The 17,565-nt window shown below is 41.5% G+C and overlaps 1 protein-coding gene across 2 annotated transcripts in view; it reads left to right on the top strand.

Moving 5' to 3' along the window:
- Nucleotides 1-1,205: 1,205 nt before the first annotated feature.
- The window catches only part of SLC22A3 (solute carrier family 22 member 3), a 44,831-nt gene continuing 28,471 nt past the window's right edge, over nucleotides 1,206-17,565 (top strand). For both annotated transcript variants that reach the window (XM_089530096.1, XM_089530095.1), the window contains exons 1-3: nucleotides 1,206-1,619; nucleotides 13,924-14,027; nucleotides 16,362-16,516. In XM_089530096.1, the coding sequence (XP_089386222.1) occupies nucleotides 1,206-1,619; nucleotides 13,924-14,027; nucleotides 16,362-16,516 (673 nt within the window). The remainder of the gene's footprint in view (nucleotides 1,620-13,923; nucleotides 14,028-16,361; nucleotides 16,517-17,565) is intronic.

Raw genomic sequence — 17,565 nt, 5'->3', positions numbered from 1 at the left:
TATCGCCTTTGATTTATTTTATGATATTTTAGCATGTAAATTATCTTTATTTTTCAAGGTGGATGTATTAAATTTTAAAATAAAGTCTCAGCAATGTGATAAACATCTGGGTATTCAGGTGATTGACAGCCAGTCTGGTGTAGTGGTTTGAGTGTTGGACTAGGACTCTGGAAATTAGGGTTCGAATCTCCACTTGGTGAAGGAAACCTATTGGAAACCTCAGCCTGAGAGGAAGGCAATGGCAAACCTGCTCTGAACAAATCTTGCCATGAAAACCTCATGATAGGGTCACTTAATGGTTGCCATAACTTGGAAACATCTTGAAGGCAACAGCAACAATATTTAGCTGATGAGAATAGTCTATCATACTAAGGTTTTTGCTTAAAGTTTATAATTTGTGATGTAAAATAAATGCCTGTTTAACATATAGAAAGGAGATACTTTCAGCTGTTGTGATTCACATAGTCCCATCATCTTCAGTGGTCAGCAAATGGCATTGTCCTGGTCTGTCTCAACTCTTCTCTTCTCTTTCTCTTCTCTTACCTTACTCCACATTCTCATTAATCAAGTCTATAGAGGTATCTATCCATGTTATTAAATTTCTTCATTACTTAACATGTACCAGCTTAAATGCCTCTCAGGTGTTGGAAAGGGAAGGAGAGAAGCCCTGTGGGTTTTTGCAAGTTGCCTCCTTTTTTATATTTTCTAAGGTGATTTACTAGGATTGATTCTGAAAGTACAATATCCATACCTCACGTCTGCTTTCTCTTTTTCTGTCTTTAAACTGCCCAGTTCCTGAAGAGTTAAGTTTTTCAATTGCATAATCTCTCCTTTCAGTAGATAGGAAATATACACTCCTTTTTTGGGGGTTGTATGTTTGCCAGCTTTGTCGTGAAATTGTACATTGCTGCATGTAAGCATTGTGCCAAATTGACATTATAACACCGTGTTTCCATGGTGTATGCTGGAAAGAGACAGACTGAGAGAGAGAGAGAGATGGGAGCCTGAAGTTAAACTTTGTTCTGCCTGAGTATTACTTACACTACTTACATGTGTGTTGGTGAAGGAGTCAGAATAAGAGAGCGCTAGTGAGCATGCATGATTTATAGGAAGTTTTGCTTGGTAGTCTTTAGGTCTGAGCAGCTCACTCTGCCACCACTTGGATTCATCTGACTTGATGAGGGGGGAGCTGACCATTCTTGACAATGCCGTCTTTTGATGAGGTCTTAAAAGAGGCTGGGGAGTTTGGAAGGTTTCAAAAGAAGGTCTTCTTCCTCCTTTGCCAGACTGGCATAACTTTTTCTTTTTTGTTTGTTGGAGTTGTGTTTATTGGACAAAAGCCCGAACATTATTGGTGTAGGATCCCTTGTGCAGCTGAATTAAGCAAACGTTGTGCATGGACCTTTGAAGAGGAGTACAATATTACTGTTCTGGCTTCAAGTCTGATGAATTATTCGTCCCAGTGCAAGAGATACGACATCCAGCAGAACTGCACCTATTACAGCTGTACCGACGTCCCACTGTCTCATCTTCCTAACAGCAGCTTAGGCAAGGTGCCACTTACTACATGCCAGGATGGTTGGCATTATGACAAGCCCCATTCGAGCATTGCCAGTGAGGTAAGAGAATTCGAAATCAACCAGCATTTTTTTAAAAAAAACTTAACAGTGCAGGACTGTAAAATGGATAGAAGTTTATAGCAAAAACTACTGAGACTGGATATCTGTGATTACACTTGCTTCTCTATCCCATTTTCCCACACCTAGAATTGAAAAGTGTCATAGATAACTTTAACCATGATGCCAGAGTTAAATCTGTGAGTGAATCCCAGCACTGTTCTATTTGTACTGACCCTTTGAGGTAGCAGAATATAAAAATATAGGTGTCATAAGAAAGATTTATTGGGGTATAGGAGTATATATATATATATATGAATGACTCTACTTGATAACCAAATGCAGTACAATTACTCTGCAGGACAGTACTGTCACAGTTACAGGATGAGTTTGTTAGTCCTCAAGATGAACCTGAGACAATTCTCATTTGACAATATATTAGGGAGCGACTGTCCTTCAATGGCAGAACATGTGCTTTGCATGTAGAAATTCCTAGATTCCAGAGCTTGCATTTCTAGTTTTAAAGGGATGAGGTAGCAGAAGATAGAAAGATCTCTCTTCCAGAGAAGGAATTTTTTAAAGTTACACCATTAAATTTCTGGGCTACAAGGATGACTAGCCTGATGTTGTAGAAGTCAATTTCCAGCACTGCTAAATCCTACCCATAATTTAATGTCTAAAATTCAGGTCAGGTCAATTCTATCTGTTTCAGCCATAAGAAAACTAGAAAAACATAACACTCAGTATACCCTCAAATGACCATGTTCAAAACAACACATTTCATAAAACATTAACAAAGCAAACAAAGAGCATTGCAATGTTTGTTAGCTGTGCTGGCCCACTTGGCCAAAATCCAAACCACAGGAACAACTTTGTATTTAATCAAACATCATGAAATTGTGGGTAGCTTCTGAGTTTCAAGCATAATGTTAAGAAGAAACCAAAAAAGAAGAAACCAAAAAAGGGGTGCTGCTGCTAATATAGGTAAATGTAGAGGCCCAGCTGCAATGGGTGACAGTTGTAAGATGATGATTCAGGAGACTCTTAGGTGTCAAAAGCTGAAATCCTAAATATGTTTGGGAACAAGTCTCAGTGAATTAAGCATGGTTTATTTTATTTTATTTTATTATTTTATAGCACACATGCCCTGCTCTGCTCTCAAAATGGTTTATGTATTTTTTAAAAGACAAGATAGCGTCTATCCTTAGGCTTACAGTTTAAAAAAAAATGACACAAAGGAAAAAGCTGGGGTCCATTCACATCTTGTTATTTTCATTGTATACTTTCAAATCATTTCTGACTTACAGCACCCCTAAGACAAACCCTAAGGACAGCCAGAGTGATATAGTGCTTTGAGCATTGGACTATACTTCTGGAGACCAGGGCTAACATCCCTCCCCATCCATGGAAAGCCACTGGGTCACCTTGGGCATGTCACACTCTTTTTCTCTCAAAAGGAGACAAGGCAAACCTTGCTCTGAACAAACTTTGCCAAGTAAGCCCCACAATAGGTTTGCAGCTAGGGTCACCATAAGTGAGAAAAGACTTGAAGGCAACAACAAGGTGACTCTATTGTGGGGTTTTCTTGGCAGAAAGCTCAGACACAAGTTCTTATTGTTTAGACTGCATCCTCAGCCTGATGGAATGGCTGCTGGATGACAGCTGGGAAGATACAATGTCCAAAGGAGAGGCCCCTGCAGGAGGAATGATGGGAAACCACCTTTTCTTCCTTCCCACTTTGTCAGTCTGATGGAATTATTGCTGGGTATAGCAAACCTCCCAGGGAAAGCCCCTTGATAGGTTCACCTTAGGGTCACCATAAGTCGGAAATGACTCGAAGGCATACAAGAAAAAGTATTACCTTTGAGCATAAAATGGAGGAAGAAAGGGGAGGATTAGGCAAGAAATGCATTCACACTTCTGCTAATGAACAGGAATAAGTGATGAACAAAGACCATGGCTTCATGGCACACTATATATATTACTGCAAGAGACCTCACTACTGCACATATAACCAAAGGTATCTGCTTAGAGGGAATTTTAAATTAAACCCAGAGAAACGGACTTTTAGCAAGCAAATTTCTTTCTTTCACATATCAACTCTAACCAACAAGTGTAAAGATCTGAAAAACCTACATCATATCACCTATCCTTTGAAAGAACCAGAAAATATCCTGAAATGCAAGATAGAGAACTAAACACTAAAGTTAGGATTGTCCATACCATCCTATCTTGGGTCACTATGTATGGGTGTGAGAACTGGATGGTGAAGAAAGCTAATAGGAAGAAAATTAACTCATTTGAGATGTGGTGCTGGAGAAGGGTGCTGAGGATACTGTAAATCAGTGGTCTCCAAACTGTGCTCTTTAAGGGTTTTTGGACTTCAGCTCCCAGAATCCCAGACTATTGATCAACATGGCTGAGGCATTATAGGAGCTGAAGTCCAAAATCTCTTAAAGGGCATAGTTTGGGGACCACTGCCATAAATGGTTAAAAAGGAAAAGAAATGGGTCTTAGAACAAATCATCATGAACAGTACCTAAAATCTAAAATGACTGAACTGAGATTGTCCTCATTTGGCCACATCTTGAGAAGGCATGACTCACTAGAAAGGGCAATCTTTCTTTGAAAAGTAGAGCACAGTAGGAAGAGAGGAAGACCACATGCCAGATGGATAGACATAATCAAGAAGGACACAGCAATGAGTCTGCAAGAGCTGAGCTATGCTATTGAGGACAGGGAGTATTGGAGTGGTCTCATTCACAGGGTTGCCATGACTTGGGACTGATCTGCGGGCAGTTAACAACAACAAGGAGCCCTTTGAAAATTTAGGCCAGGGACATGATTTCTCTGGATCCTTTTACATTCTGTTGCACCTGCACATCTGTATAAATATGCTTTATACCTGAGGCATTAATATCACTCTATTCTGCATCCAAAGCAGTAGATTTATATTCATGAATGTTCATTCTAAAATAAAAACAAATTAGTCTTAAACATACTGCCACATTCTTTCCCCCCTTCTTTTTATTCTTAAGGGCTACACAGTTACTTTTTTGAAAGCTACCATCAAGCAGATATAAGTCATACTAACTGCATGATTAATTAGTTGTGCCTAGTCCAAAAGTTCTCAGGTTGAATGAAAGCTTACAACCTTTCTTTTTTTAAAAAAGGAAAAAGGCAGTACCAGCTCTGACCAGTCCTTTGTAAGGTAGAGAAGAGAAATAAAGAAAGAAAATGATGGCAGTCCCTGCATAAAGTCATTCCTGGCCCCCATTCCAGGAGCCTGCCCCTGCTGAACAGAGACCGCAGCACAGATTACATATCTGTAGATCTAAAAATACACAGTAAAACAATAGAAGCAATCTGTTTAGCAATAAAGTAAACAGTGCTGGCAGAAATGTTCCAAAAAGAGCATTCACTGAGGGAATTATAAGTAAAAAAGCAAGGTTACAGGAACTGATCAAGCATGCAGGGCATGTCACCAACTGGTTAAGACTGTAGTTTGCAATGTGAACATCAAATTGGGTTACACCAATGCTCCCATAGAAGTAACCCTTCCTGTTCCATTTAGAACACATCACTGCCATCTCATGATGCCAGTGCACACTGCTGGCTCTTTGATAGCATGAGGTCTTTTAAAATGCCATACAAAAATAAGTAGATTCATAGAATCATTGAGTTGAAAGGGCCATCCAGCCAATCCCCTGCCATGCAGGAATACACGATCAAAGCACCCCCAAAAGATGGCTATCCATCCTCTGTTTAAAAATATACAAAGAAGGAGACTTCACCACACTTCAGGAGTGTGTTCCACTCTCAAACAGCTCTTTCTGTCAGGACGTTCTTCCTAATGCTTCCTAATCTCTTCTCCCATACTTTGAATCCATTGCTCTGAGTCCTAGAAGATTATTGCACTGGGTTCTGAGAACGTTCCGTATCATCATGTGATGAGAACGTTCCCGGAACGGATATTACTGCATTAGCAAACTAGAACGTGATCAGAACGTGATAAGAATGGCATTTTACCGCACAGCGATTCCTTTTTCTTGAAACCGTTCTGAGAACATATTCCACCAAGGCCGCCTCCGTCTCCTGATTGGCTGAAAGAATGACAGGCAGGGAGGCAGGGAAGCAGGCAGGCGAGCGACTGCAGTGAGGGAAGGGGTGTGTGTGTGAGAGAGAGGGGGGAAAGAAGGAGGGAGGGAAGGGAGGGAAGAAGGAGGGATCGGGAGGAAGGCAGGGAGAAAGAGAAATGGGGAGAGATGAGCCTTGCAAGTTACATCCCAAACCTCCTTTGCAAGGCTGGGAAGAAGGAGGAGCTCCATGCAGGTCTCTTCAAGCCGAAGGAAAGCAAGTTGCCAGGGAGGGGACTGGGCCAAGGGCAGAGCCCCGGCAGCCATAGCAGCTCTTTAAACCGGTTAGAAAAGAAGAGTCCTCTGCTGTCATCCCAATTCCCCATTTTGGCTGCTTGTCACCCTTTTGCCTCCTGTGTGTGTGTGCATGTAATGTGTGCCTTCATAGAATCATAGAATCATAGAGTTGGAAGAGACCACAAGGGCCATCCAGTCCAACCCCATTCTGCCATGCAGGAAATCACAATCAAAGCATCCCCAACAGATGGCCATCCAGCCTCTGCTTAAAGACCTCCAAGGAAGGAGACTCCACTACACTCTGAGGAAAGAGTGTGTTCCACTGTCGAACAGCCTTACTCTCAGGAAGTTCCTCTTAATATTGAGGTGGGATCTCTTTTCCTGGAGCTTGCATCCATTGCTCCGGGTCCTAGTCTCTGGAGCAGCAGAAAACAAGCTTGCTCCCTCATCAATGTGACATCCCTTCAAATATTTAAACAGGGCTATCATATCACCTCTTAATCTTCTCTTCTCCAGGCTAAACATCCCCAGCTCCTTAAGTCGTTCCTTGTAGGGCATGGTTTCCAGACCTTTCACCATTTTAGTCGCCCTCCTTTGGACACGCTCCAGTTTCTCAATGTCCTTTTTGAATTGTGGTGCCCAGAACTGGACACAATATTCCAGGTGGGGCCTGTGAGCTTCCCTCCCCGCTTTAATTCTTGTCTGGCTCTTTGCTATGGAATTCTGGGAGTTGTTTGCTTGCTTTTGTGTGTTGCTCCAAACAGAGGAGCTTTTGTGGGTTCCTTCCTGGAGGGAAGGAGGAGAAGGTCCTGGGCATCCCTGCCATCCCTGTTTCCTGCAGGCTGCCAGCACAGGAGCCCCGCTGGACATGACACCAGAACCCCCCCCCCCTGCAGAAGCAGCCAGACCCTCTCCCTCTTGCTCTCTGCTCTGGCCCCCCTGTTTCCCTCTCTCTTTCTCTCTCTTTCCCTCCTTTCCTCTTCTCTCACTTGTCCCAACTTTCCTCCCTTCCCTCCCTCCTTCTTTCCCCCCCCCCACACACCTTCCCTCACTTGCAGTCGCTCGCCTGCCTGCCTCCCTGCCTGTCATTCTTTCAGCCAATCAGGAGACGGAGGAATGAGAGAACGGATTTGAGAACGGATATGAATACCGCACACACCTCTGTTGGAACGTTCTCATCACGTTTCAGCTCTCTGGGAACACATTCAATCTGTACCCTCCTGGAACACATGTGGAACACATTTAAACGTTCTGAGAACCCGATTGGAACATATACGTGCGGTATACTCAAATGTGTTCCGTTCTCATCACGTGATGAGAATGGTCTCAGAATGCAGTGCGATAATCTCCCTAGTCTCTGGTGCAGCAGAAAAAAAGCTTGCTCCAGCCTCAATATGACATGCCTTCAAGTATTTAAACAGGGTTATCATATCACCTCTTAACCTTCTCTTCTCCAGGCTAAATATCCCCATCTCCCTAACTTGTTCCTCATAGGGCATGGTTTCAAGACCCTTCACCCTTTTAGTCGTCCTCCTTTGGACACGCTCCAGTTTCTCAATATCCTTTTTGAACTGTGATGCCCAGAACTGGACACAATATTCCAGGTGGGGTCTGACCAGAGCAGAATAGAGTGGGACTATTACTTCCCTTGATCTAGACACTATACTTTTATTGATGCGGCCTAAAATCACATTGGCCTTGTTAGCTGCTGCATCACACTGTTGACTCATGTTCACCTTGTGGTCTGCTTGGACTCCTAGATCCCTTTCACATGTAGTCTCATTCTGCCAGGTGTCCCCCATCCTATATCTATGCATTTCGTTTTTCTGCCCTAAGTGCAGTACCTTACATTTCTCCGTACTGAATTTCATTTTGTTAGCTTTGGCCCAGCTTTCTAGTCTATTCAGGTCATTTTGAATTTTGATCCTGTCCTCTGGAGTATTAGCCACTCCTCCTAATTTGGTGTCATCTACAAATCTGATAAATATGCCCCCAATTTTGTCATCCAAGTCATTGATAAAGATGTTGAATAACACTGGCCCCAGGACAAAGCCCTGTGAGACCCCACTGGTCATTTTTGCCTGATGAAGAAACCAGGGGACTCTGAAGGCTAATGTGATAATTTTGCACTATCTGGGTAGCCTAATAAAGATCACCACTGTCTGTGATTTCTTTGGATGTTGTTTTATGGTCAGCATGGCTACATCTACAGTTTCAAATTTCTAAGCAAACACACATAGCATGTTTACTCCATACATTCTGAGACAGAAAAGTCAAAATGTTAGGCTTATTGGAATGGCCAAATGAAGATACTGTGGTTCACTGTATCCTTTCAGCTATGAGTTTTGCAAATATATGTGTTTCCAAATGGAGGGCTCCTAGGACTACCAATCAAAAAGCACAGTGCAACTGTCCATAGTTTTCTTCCTTGATTATTTTTCCCTTTCTGGTAAGAAAAAAAAAAAGAAGACATGGTGGGAAAATATTTAAAAATTAACAGATCGAAGATGGCAATATGTGGAGACCCTGTGAAATTTCATGCATGAAATGGGAAATATAAAGCAAAAGCCTTGCCTGAAAGCACCCTACAAGAGCAAGTAGCATTCTTGATCCCATTTATTTTGAAGTGAAGTCCCACAACTTTCATTGACTGACTTCCAACAGATTATTCAGTCCCTCCAGCAACAGCAGCTGCATCAACAAAGACAAATTTAGAATGCAACACACTGGCTGCTTCACAAATTGAAATTCACAACTGTAGAACTATAATCTAGACCAGACTATTGTTGCCCTCACAGCTCTGTCTGCTAACACTATGTTGGAGAATACTGAAAAGCTAAACAGGGTCAGTCTTGATTAGTACTTGGATGGGAGAAGACCAGGTACTGTAAACTATATTTCACAGAAAGGAAGTGGCAAAACCACCTCTAAGTATTCCTTGCCTAAGTCACCATAAGTCAACAAGCCACTTGAAGGCGCACACACACACACACATTTTAAGCCCCAAGCTGGGCAGCAAATTATCTACAGAGGTGCAAGATGATAGCATTGCCTTCCCGAAATAAGAATTCTGCTCCTCCCAATGAAGTTTTCCTTCAAACCCATTCCTTCATTTTTCTAGTACTGCACTAACTTAAAACTTCAACTGAACATTATAAATAGAGTTCAGGCATTCCAAGAATAGGAGCAGGGAACAGTATCAAGGGAATGTGAAGAATAGCAATCATATGTAAGAGTTCTAGGTACGAGCAACTTGCAATGTCTCAGTCTTTGTAATGATAGAAATTTGGGGAATGAAGGAAAATTTCATTATGGAGGCAGAATTCTTATTTGGGTAAGCAATGCCTTCATTTTTCTCCCTCCCAAACCTACACCTCTAATTATTTGTCATTGGTTGACTGGATGAATCAAAGGGTGCTTAGCAATGGCTCTTCTTCATCCTGGAGAGAAGTGACCAGTGGGGTGACACAGGATTCTGTCATGCACCCAGTGTTATTCTACATCAGTACACATCTTTATTAATGACTTGGATGAAGGAATAGAGGGCAGGCTTATCAAATTTGTAGATGACACCAAATTAGGAGGAATAGCTAATTAGGAGAAGGACAGGATCAAAATTCAAAATGACCTTACTAGATTAGAAAGCTGGGCCAAAACTAACAAAATGAATTTCAACATGGAGAAATGTAAAGTACTATACTTAGGCAGAAATGATGAAATGCATAGATATAGGATGGGAGACACCTGGCTTAACAAGACTACATGGGAAAGGGATCTAGGAGTCCTAGTAGACCACAAGTTGAACAGGAGTCAACAGTGTGAAGTGACAGCTAAAAACTCCAATGCAATTCTAGGTTTCATCAATAGAAGTATAATGTCTAGATCAAGGGAAGGAATAGTACCACTGTATTCTGGTTTGGTGAGGCTTCACCTGAAATACTGCATCCAGTTCTGGGCACCACAATTCAAAAAGGATATTGAGAAACGAGCGTGTCCAAAGGAGGGCAACTAAAATGGTGAAGGGTCTTGAAACCATGCCCTATGAGGAATGAGTTAGGGAGCTGGGGATGTTCAGTCTGGAGAATAGAAGGTTAAGAGGCGATATGATGGCCCTGTTTAAATACTTGAAGGGGTGTCATACTGAGGCTGGTGCAAGCTTGTTTTCTGATGCACCAGAGAATAGGACTCAGAGCAATGGATTCAAAGTATGGGAGAAGAGATTAGGAAGCATTAGGAAGAACATCCACAGCAAAAGGATCTGTGTAGTACATGCCATCTTTCCATTCCTCATTGCCTCAAAACTGGGATAAAAGCAGGAAAAGAAAGGGAGGAAAAAGTCCATTCTCCATTTGCAGCCACAAAGTGCCTCCCATTGAGATCTGGATCTGCTTTTCTCTGTGTAAGGCCATTGGCCCCTAATACTGGCAGAGTACAGTGGTTCTTTTAAGAAGCTCCTGTACTGTTAGGTGTGGATATAAATGTAGACACCGTGACACAAAAGCTGTCTCAACAGGAGTCAAATCAGATAATTTTACCATGTGCTGGATGAAACAAACCCTCAGAAAATCAAGTAAAAGATGACATAAAGTCTACTCTCTCCAACCTAGGATTCCCTTTTTTGATGGCTAATACTTAGGAAAAAGTCTCACTGGGTCTGGCTATTGCAGAATACATATAACTGTAGCCTTATCTTAGTAGTATGTTTCCCTAAACCTTTCAGACTGAAGAGTCAGTTAATTTGCAGAGAGAGTATGATACAGAACTGCTCTCTTATAGGATTGCACTACTGTAGACTCTAGATGAGGGATTTCCTGCCTGAAGGCATGCCTGGTGCCTAGCTTTGCACTAAGACAATGCTTGGAGTCTTCTCCTTTTCCAGATAAACATTCCATATTTAGGGAGACTGCGGTGTTCAAACAGTCTTTGTGAGCATTTTGAGGTTACCAAATATATCAATGCTATATCATGTGCCCTCAAAACATAAGGATGGAAAAATAGTAAACGGGTTAAGAATTGAAGAAAAAATTATGTAATTAGTCATTCAATCCAGCTATCCTTGTTTGACTGCTCCCTGGTTGGTGGGTGGATGGTGAATCTCAAGAGGAGGGAAAGCACATATAGTTCTTTTTAATATTTTCCCCTAAAGAGAGATACAACTTTCTGGAACAACTTGCCAAATTTCTAAGTCAACAGAAGCACAGAGGCTGTTTTCTTTTTGTTTCAGTCCTGACACTTAGTTCACCATGGAGGATACATTTTGGTCTGCTGCCTCTGTACACTCTTGGTAGAGTGTACCTTCAGAGAAAGATAATTGATTTCCCAGAAGAAGAAATTCAGTTGTCTAGAACATTTGGATGTCAGTAACATAGCTGATATAGCTCAATGCTGTTATTCTTTCAATTGGAAATGTTTGGCACAGGTATTGTAGGGCGTAAATCGGCTTTTGCGCAAATATCCTCTGACATTTAAGGTTCATACATTAGCCCATGTAAGAATAACCATGCAAGTGTTCGATTTTTATTTTCATAGCAATGCATACATTAGTTATAGTCACACATTTCATTAAGCCATAGTGCATTTCACTGAACTATAGCATTATAACTCACTAGTGGAGAATTCCAAATACCTCACCAAACTACACACTCCAGAATTCTGTACAATGGAGTCATAACAATTAAAGAATTATCAAGTTGGTATGACTCTGTAGTTTAAATGCATTCAAGTTAAGTTCATCTATGTTCCTCATTCAGATTCTTTAAAAACAGAGCAGCTAGCACAGCTTGCTACACAGACAGACAGATCCTGAACACTTTTAACTAGACCCTGGAGAAAGCCATCCCCACTTAAGGACAAAAAAGGAGCTTCTGTTAGAATAAGGCATGAATCGGATATACTATGGATAGCTTCCTATTAGTTACATATGCTGGTCTAGGTTTGGGAGCTTATTGCTTGGCTATTGAAACCGGCTTCCCTCTATCTGGTTTAAAGCTTAATTTGGGCGGCATTCTGATCTTATCAGAAGGTTTTTGCTGCCAAATTTGCCCCCCAAATACAGCCCGGGTCCATCCCTGCTTCCACGAATCCTCCACCAGCCATTTTCTTAAGTCAGAAAACTCCTGAATCTGAAAAGTGCCGTGTGGAGCACTCCTGGAAGCAGAGATGGACCCAGGTTGTATTCAAGCAGCAAATTTGGCAGCAAAAACCTTGTAAAATCAGAGATGCCGGTTTTAATAGTCAAGCGATAAGCTCCCTAGTGTGCATCTGTGTATGTCTTCTTCTTTTGCCATTGTGGAGGTTGGAATTCTCTTCTTCCCTTGTGCAACCATGAAATGCCCATTTTTATCCTACAATTCCACAGTTCCACTGTAATTACTAGCCAATGGTGAACAGGGAACTGAGAAACCTATAGCCAGGTGCACAACAATGAAGGCATCATCTAGGACCTAAGAAAGGTGCTCTGGAAGTCCTGGAAGATGGTGTCATTATTGGTTGTCTGGCTATTGTCCTATAGCCAGATATGCCTCAGCTGTTCCCCATCTCCACCAGCCATTATATGACCATGAAGGGGAACTCCAGGAGAAGGAGGAGTCATTTTGTAGTTCCACCATGGCAAAATGTTATGATATATCTCCCAGGTTAGGATCTTGGCTGATATCTCTTGTTTGTTTTTGCTATTAATGTATAGATTTTGCTACTTTAAGGGAACTCAAAGAGCAATCTTAAATATGCTTGTAGAAGTTTTGTGGCATCCCCACCACTTCCCAAGCCCTGTTGACTCAGTATCCAGGACAGAATGTGGGTGGCCATTGGGAAGGTTTGCACACAGGAAGGGGGGGCTTTTTAATCAGTAAAGTATATATGTATGTATTTTATATCCCACCTTTCTACCAGCATGATAATCAATGAGGTTAAAACAACGTATGAAGAGATCTTCTAGCACAGTGATGGTGTGCCAGAGGTGGCACTCAGAGCCCTCTCTGTGGGCACACATGCTGTCGCCCTATTACACAGTTTGTCAGAGTTTCTTACTAGAAAGCCAGAGGGATGTGGCACTTTGCAATATATAAGTGGGGTCTGGCTTGCAGTTTCCGCATTCGGTCTGTAAAAGGTTCACCATCTCTCTTCTAGCACCTTCGAAGCTGAGTGAAAGAAGTTGTAACATAAGCTTTTGGAGCCTTGGTCTACTTCCTTAGATACCCTGTCTATAAAAGCATATGCTACAACTTCTTTGCTCAGTTAGTCTTAAAGGTGATACCTATTTCCTTTGCATAATGATATTCCAGACTTACATGGGTATGTCTCTTAAGTTTAAAACAAGACAGAGCTTTTTAAAAAACCCTAGATAATAAAGAGGCCAAAATACAAGCTACCATATTTGAACACGATTAATTTTAAAAGTATAAAGCCACTTAAAACATAACAATATGCCTTAAAACATAACAGTATGCAAAGGGATCTTGTAGCACCTTTGAGACTAACTGAGTGAAAGAAGTTGTAGCATAAACTACAACTAGACTTGGCATCTAAGGAAGTAGTGCCTGTCAAATCAGGACAAGTGGAGGGTATGGAATAAATGACACAACAATATGTATTAACATGGTGTTGGCCAGAACTTGTCTTTCACTATGGAAGATGTCTACCTACAGAAGGTGGCCCAATTTTAGGAATATCTTCTTCCCCCACAACTCTCCCAATTCAGGAGGGTTCATCAGCCCCTTGTGTGGCATTTTCAATAGGCTAGAGGGGCTTCTTTGGGGAGGAGAGGTGGGGAATCTCTTTTCTAACGGATGCATGTACCCTAGTCCCTTTCAAAGCCCACAGGATGGTTGAATCTCTGGGCTTTTCTCCAACACCCCAGAACAGAATCTGTCATTGAATTAAACTGTCTTTGTCCTCTACAGAATCGTAATATATTTAATTGCTTCTTCCCACAGTTTAACCTTGTGTGTGGAAACAAATGGATGATAGACACAACACAGGCTGTTCTCAATCTGGGTTTTTTAATAGGAGGATTCACTCTAGGTTATGCTGCTGACAGGTAACTTTCACTTTTCAATATTGATCTAGAGACCATGTCTTTTCAAGTTGCAAATCAGGCTGCTTAATGCATGATATATTTTTTATGTGGCTGTAACAGAGACTCAGCATGGTTTAGTGGTCTAAGCATAGGACTTGGACTCTGGAGAATGGGATTCAATTCCCTGCTTGGCCATGGAAACCCATTGGGTGATCTTGGGCAAGTCACACACTCTCAGCCCCAGAAAACTCTGTGATATGTATGCCTTAGGGTTGCTATAAGTCAGAAACAACTTGAAGGCACGCAACAAAATGCACAGAAAAATTACACTTTTTGCTGTTATTAATTGTGAATTGTCCATTGTGTATTTATGGATCAGCCTTGGTTCCCATCTTGAGAGAGCGGTGGTATATAAAAGGGAGGGAGGGAGGCATTTCTGATACTGAGAACAACAAATACAGGGTTTTTTTTCCTGCCTCTCTGGCCGTGGGTGGAAGTGGTGTCCTTTCCTCCCAGGCCCAGACAATTCTTGTAAATTCTTAATTCTCTTACTTCAGCCTTGTATCTGTAACTTATTTCTCTACCACTGTAACACTGGAGAGCTTCTGGCTATGTAAATTGTTTGTTGTTTTGTGCCTTCAAGTTGGAAACCTTAAGGGGTTTTCTGAGACTGAGGAGATTATCAGACAGGGATGGGAGCAAATGGGATTGCTCTCCCATCTTTATCCCATCCATGACCGTGTGAAAGACATTCATACATGTCGCGCTGATCCTGTTGTTATCCTGTCAGCGAAGTGGAATTGCATTAATGGGTTCTTTCATTATTACAAAGTGAAGGGTAATATTGGGACAATTCCATCTCACTGATGGGACAATGACAGGATCACTGTGACGTTGTATAAAAGTCTTTCGCACCATCACAGTCACTAGTGTTTCATAGATGTGAAAATGTTCAGATCAGCAGAATGTTGTGTGAATGTCCTCTCTGCGATCGTGGACAAGGATGGGACAAGGATGTCCTTTTCCCCATCTGGTAATTTTCTAAGACTATGTGATCTGCCCAGGGTCACTCAGTGGGTTTTCATGGCCAAGCAGGGATTCGAATCCTGGTCTCCAATGTCATAGTCCAATGTTCAAACCAGTACACCATGCTTGTTCATGCATATGTGTAAAGATAAGCAGTGATGTAGTGGAACCAGGGTTCACATGGTTGCGGTATGGAGACTTTTAATCTTCAGCAGCCATTCCCCCTTAGATTTCCCTATTCTATTTAACCTTTGCTGAAATGTTCACAGTGCTGAGGTGGGTGTGAGTGTGATTTTCTCAGCAGCAATATATTGTTCTGTGAGTGGTTCCTGATGTAATACAAAGTATTTTGTGTTGGCTTGCTCTTGAATGAATAATTAAGACTCAATTGATTTTCAAAAGGTCTGGTTATGGTGCCACTCCCAGAACTGATATAAAGTGGTCTCTCCATATTTGCTGGGGTTAGAGGTGAAGGACCCCCGTGAATGTGGAAAAACTGGAAATAAAGAAATACCATTCTGTTTACCTGAGAGAACAGCTTTTCTAAGAATTTCCAGATCCTCCAGTGAAACTCCATGGTCAACATTGGCCAAAAGTTGATCACAGAATCATGCTGGAGGACATACAAATGTCTAGAGAAGTGCTCTCTAGGAACTTCTGGGTTCTCCAGCACAATTCTCTGCTCAACTGCTGACAGGGTTGCACTGGAGGACCTTGAGATTCTCACAGAGAACACATTAATCAAAACTACAAATAATCAAATCTGCAAAAGTCAAAACCACAAATGTGGAGAAACAGCTGTATGTGAGAGTGTGTGTGTATATAAGTGTGGAGAGAGAGAGAGAGAGAGAGAGCTGCATCTATAAGTAGATGTCCATGTTATAGATTAAAACAGCTGCCCACATTTTTACATTTTGTCAGTTTATCTATGGGATTGCCATGTTGGAAATGTATTTGCACCTTAGTGGAAATCACCTAAGACTAGGAAGTCTTCACTCAGCCTCAGAATCGATAGGCTGTCCATAGCATTCATACATACTTCCTTACCCGCCTTGTAAGTTGATTGTAGGATAAAATGTAAACTGCTTTGAGCATCATCAAGGAAAAGAAGGGTAAACAAACAATAACAAAAGTAGAGTGAAGAATCAAGGAGTGGTGGGGAAAAGTTTAAGACCCATTCTTTCCATTGTTCTCCACCGCTCAAATAACACTATAACACAAGGCTTTTAAAAAGGCATTTTGTTTGTATTAGTGCATTTCATATCAGGTTTGCCAGACACTTTTAAAACATCTGTCTCCCTTCCTCCTTTCCCCCCTATTCTTTGGCAGATATGGCAGAATCATCATTTATCTCTGCTCTGCCTTTGGAGCCGGATTGTGTGGTCTTATAGGGGCTTTTGCAGAAAATCTTGTCGTATTTTCAATAATTCGCTTTCTGCAAGGTGTATTTGGAAAAGGAACCTGGATGACAGCTTTTGTTATTGGTAAGCTGTGGTATGTTTTACTTCTTCCTCATAACTTGGGTGGGGAAGGAAGCTGGATGGTGCCTTCCTCATGAGGTGAATGGATGTATTGTGAATGCTAGCAGATTACACAGCTGCAAGAGGATAATGGAGTAACACTAATGACACTGGCTCATTTGAAGACAAACTATTATATTACTATTCTGAAGGCACTGGTTGTCAACGGGAATGAGGTGTGTGGTGTTTCATTATGCAGACAAAGTAGGTGTTCTTTTCAGCAGGACCACTGCAAGAAGAAAAATGATGAACCCTCTTCACCAACTGCAGTTTTGATAATGATCAGCCTGCCTAGCAACTGCCATTTGGATTTTTTAAAAGTACACATTAAATGCAAAGGCTACAGAGTATATACACTAAACAGTTGATACCACTTTAACTGCTGTGACTCCATCCTGTGGAATCCTGAAATTTGTAGTTTGATGAGAGAATTCTCTGCTAGAGAATTCTCAAATTGTCATCCTCCCAGTGTTTTGGACTTCAGCATCCAAAATCCCCAGCTAGCCTGGGCAGAGTTTACGGATTACAGGAACTGAATTTCAAAATGTCTGCAGGGGGAAATGCTGAGAGATTTCTCTAGAAGTGCCTAACAGATAATTCTAAGTACTAGTTACAAATCTTAGGCTGGGATTCTGTAGGATGCATCATGACAGTTACAGTGATACCACAAATCATGTAAATCAAATTTCTATAAGCTGTGCTGTATAGGTACACTCTTGGACAATGTTTGGCCCACTAAACTCAACTCAGCACATGATTTATGTGTAGAAATGGAGAGTCTTACCAAACTGCTGTTTCGTTTTGTTTTCTGCCCCTAGCACTGTAAGAACAGTCATTTATTGATATCTGGCAAGCAGCCATTCATATCTCCTGGGCTGTGTTCAGTTTGGAATATCACAAGATGATCTCATATGATCCAGAGCTTCCATGAATATATTTTACAGTATTCATGCTAAATCCTTGGTTTCTATCTTTATTTTAAATAAATCAAATAAATGTATTCCAAGAATGTA

The sequence above is a fragment of the Sceloporus occidentalis genome, unplaced genomic scaffold (genome assembly GCF_023333645.1).
Source record: "Sceloporus occidentalis isolate IW3139 unplaced genomic scaffold, rSceOcc1.0.p SCAF_6, whole genome shotgun sequence".
NCBI lineage: Eukaryota > Metazoa > Chordata > Lepidosauria > Squamata > Phrynosomatidae > Sceloporus > Sceloporus occidentalis.
The sequence above is the reverse complement of the archived record's forward strand: the minus strand, read 5'-3'. Positions and strand labels throughout refer to the sequence as shown.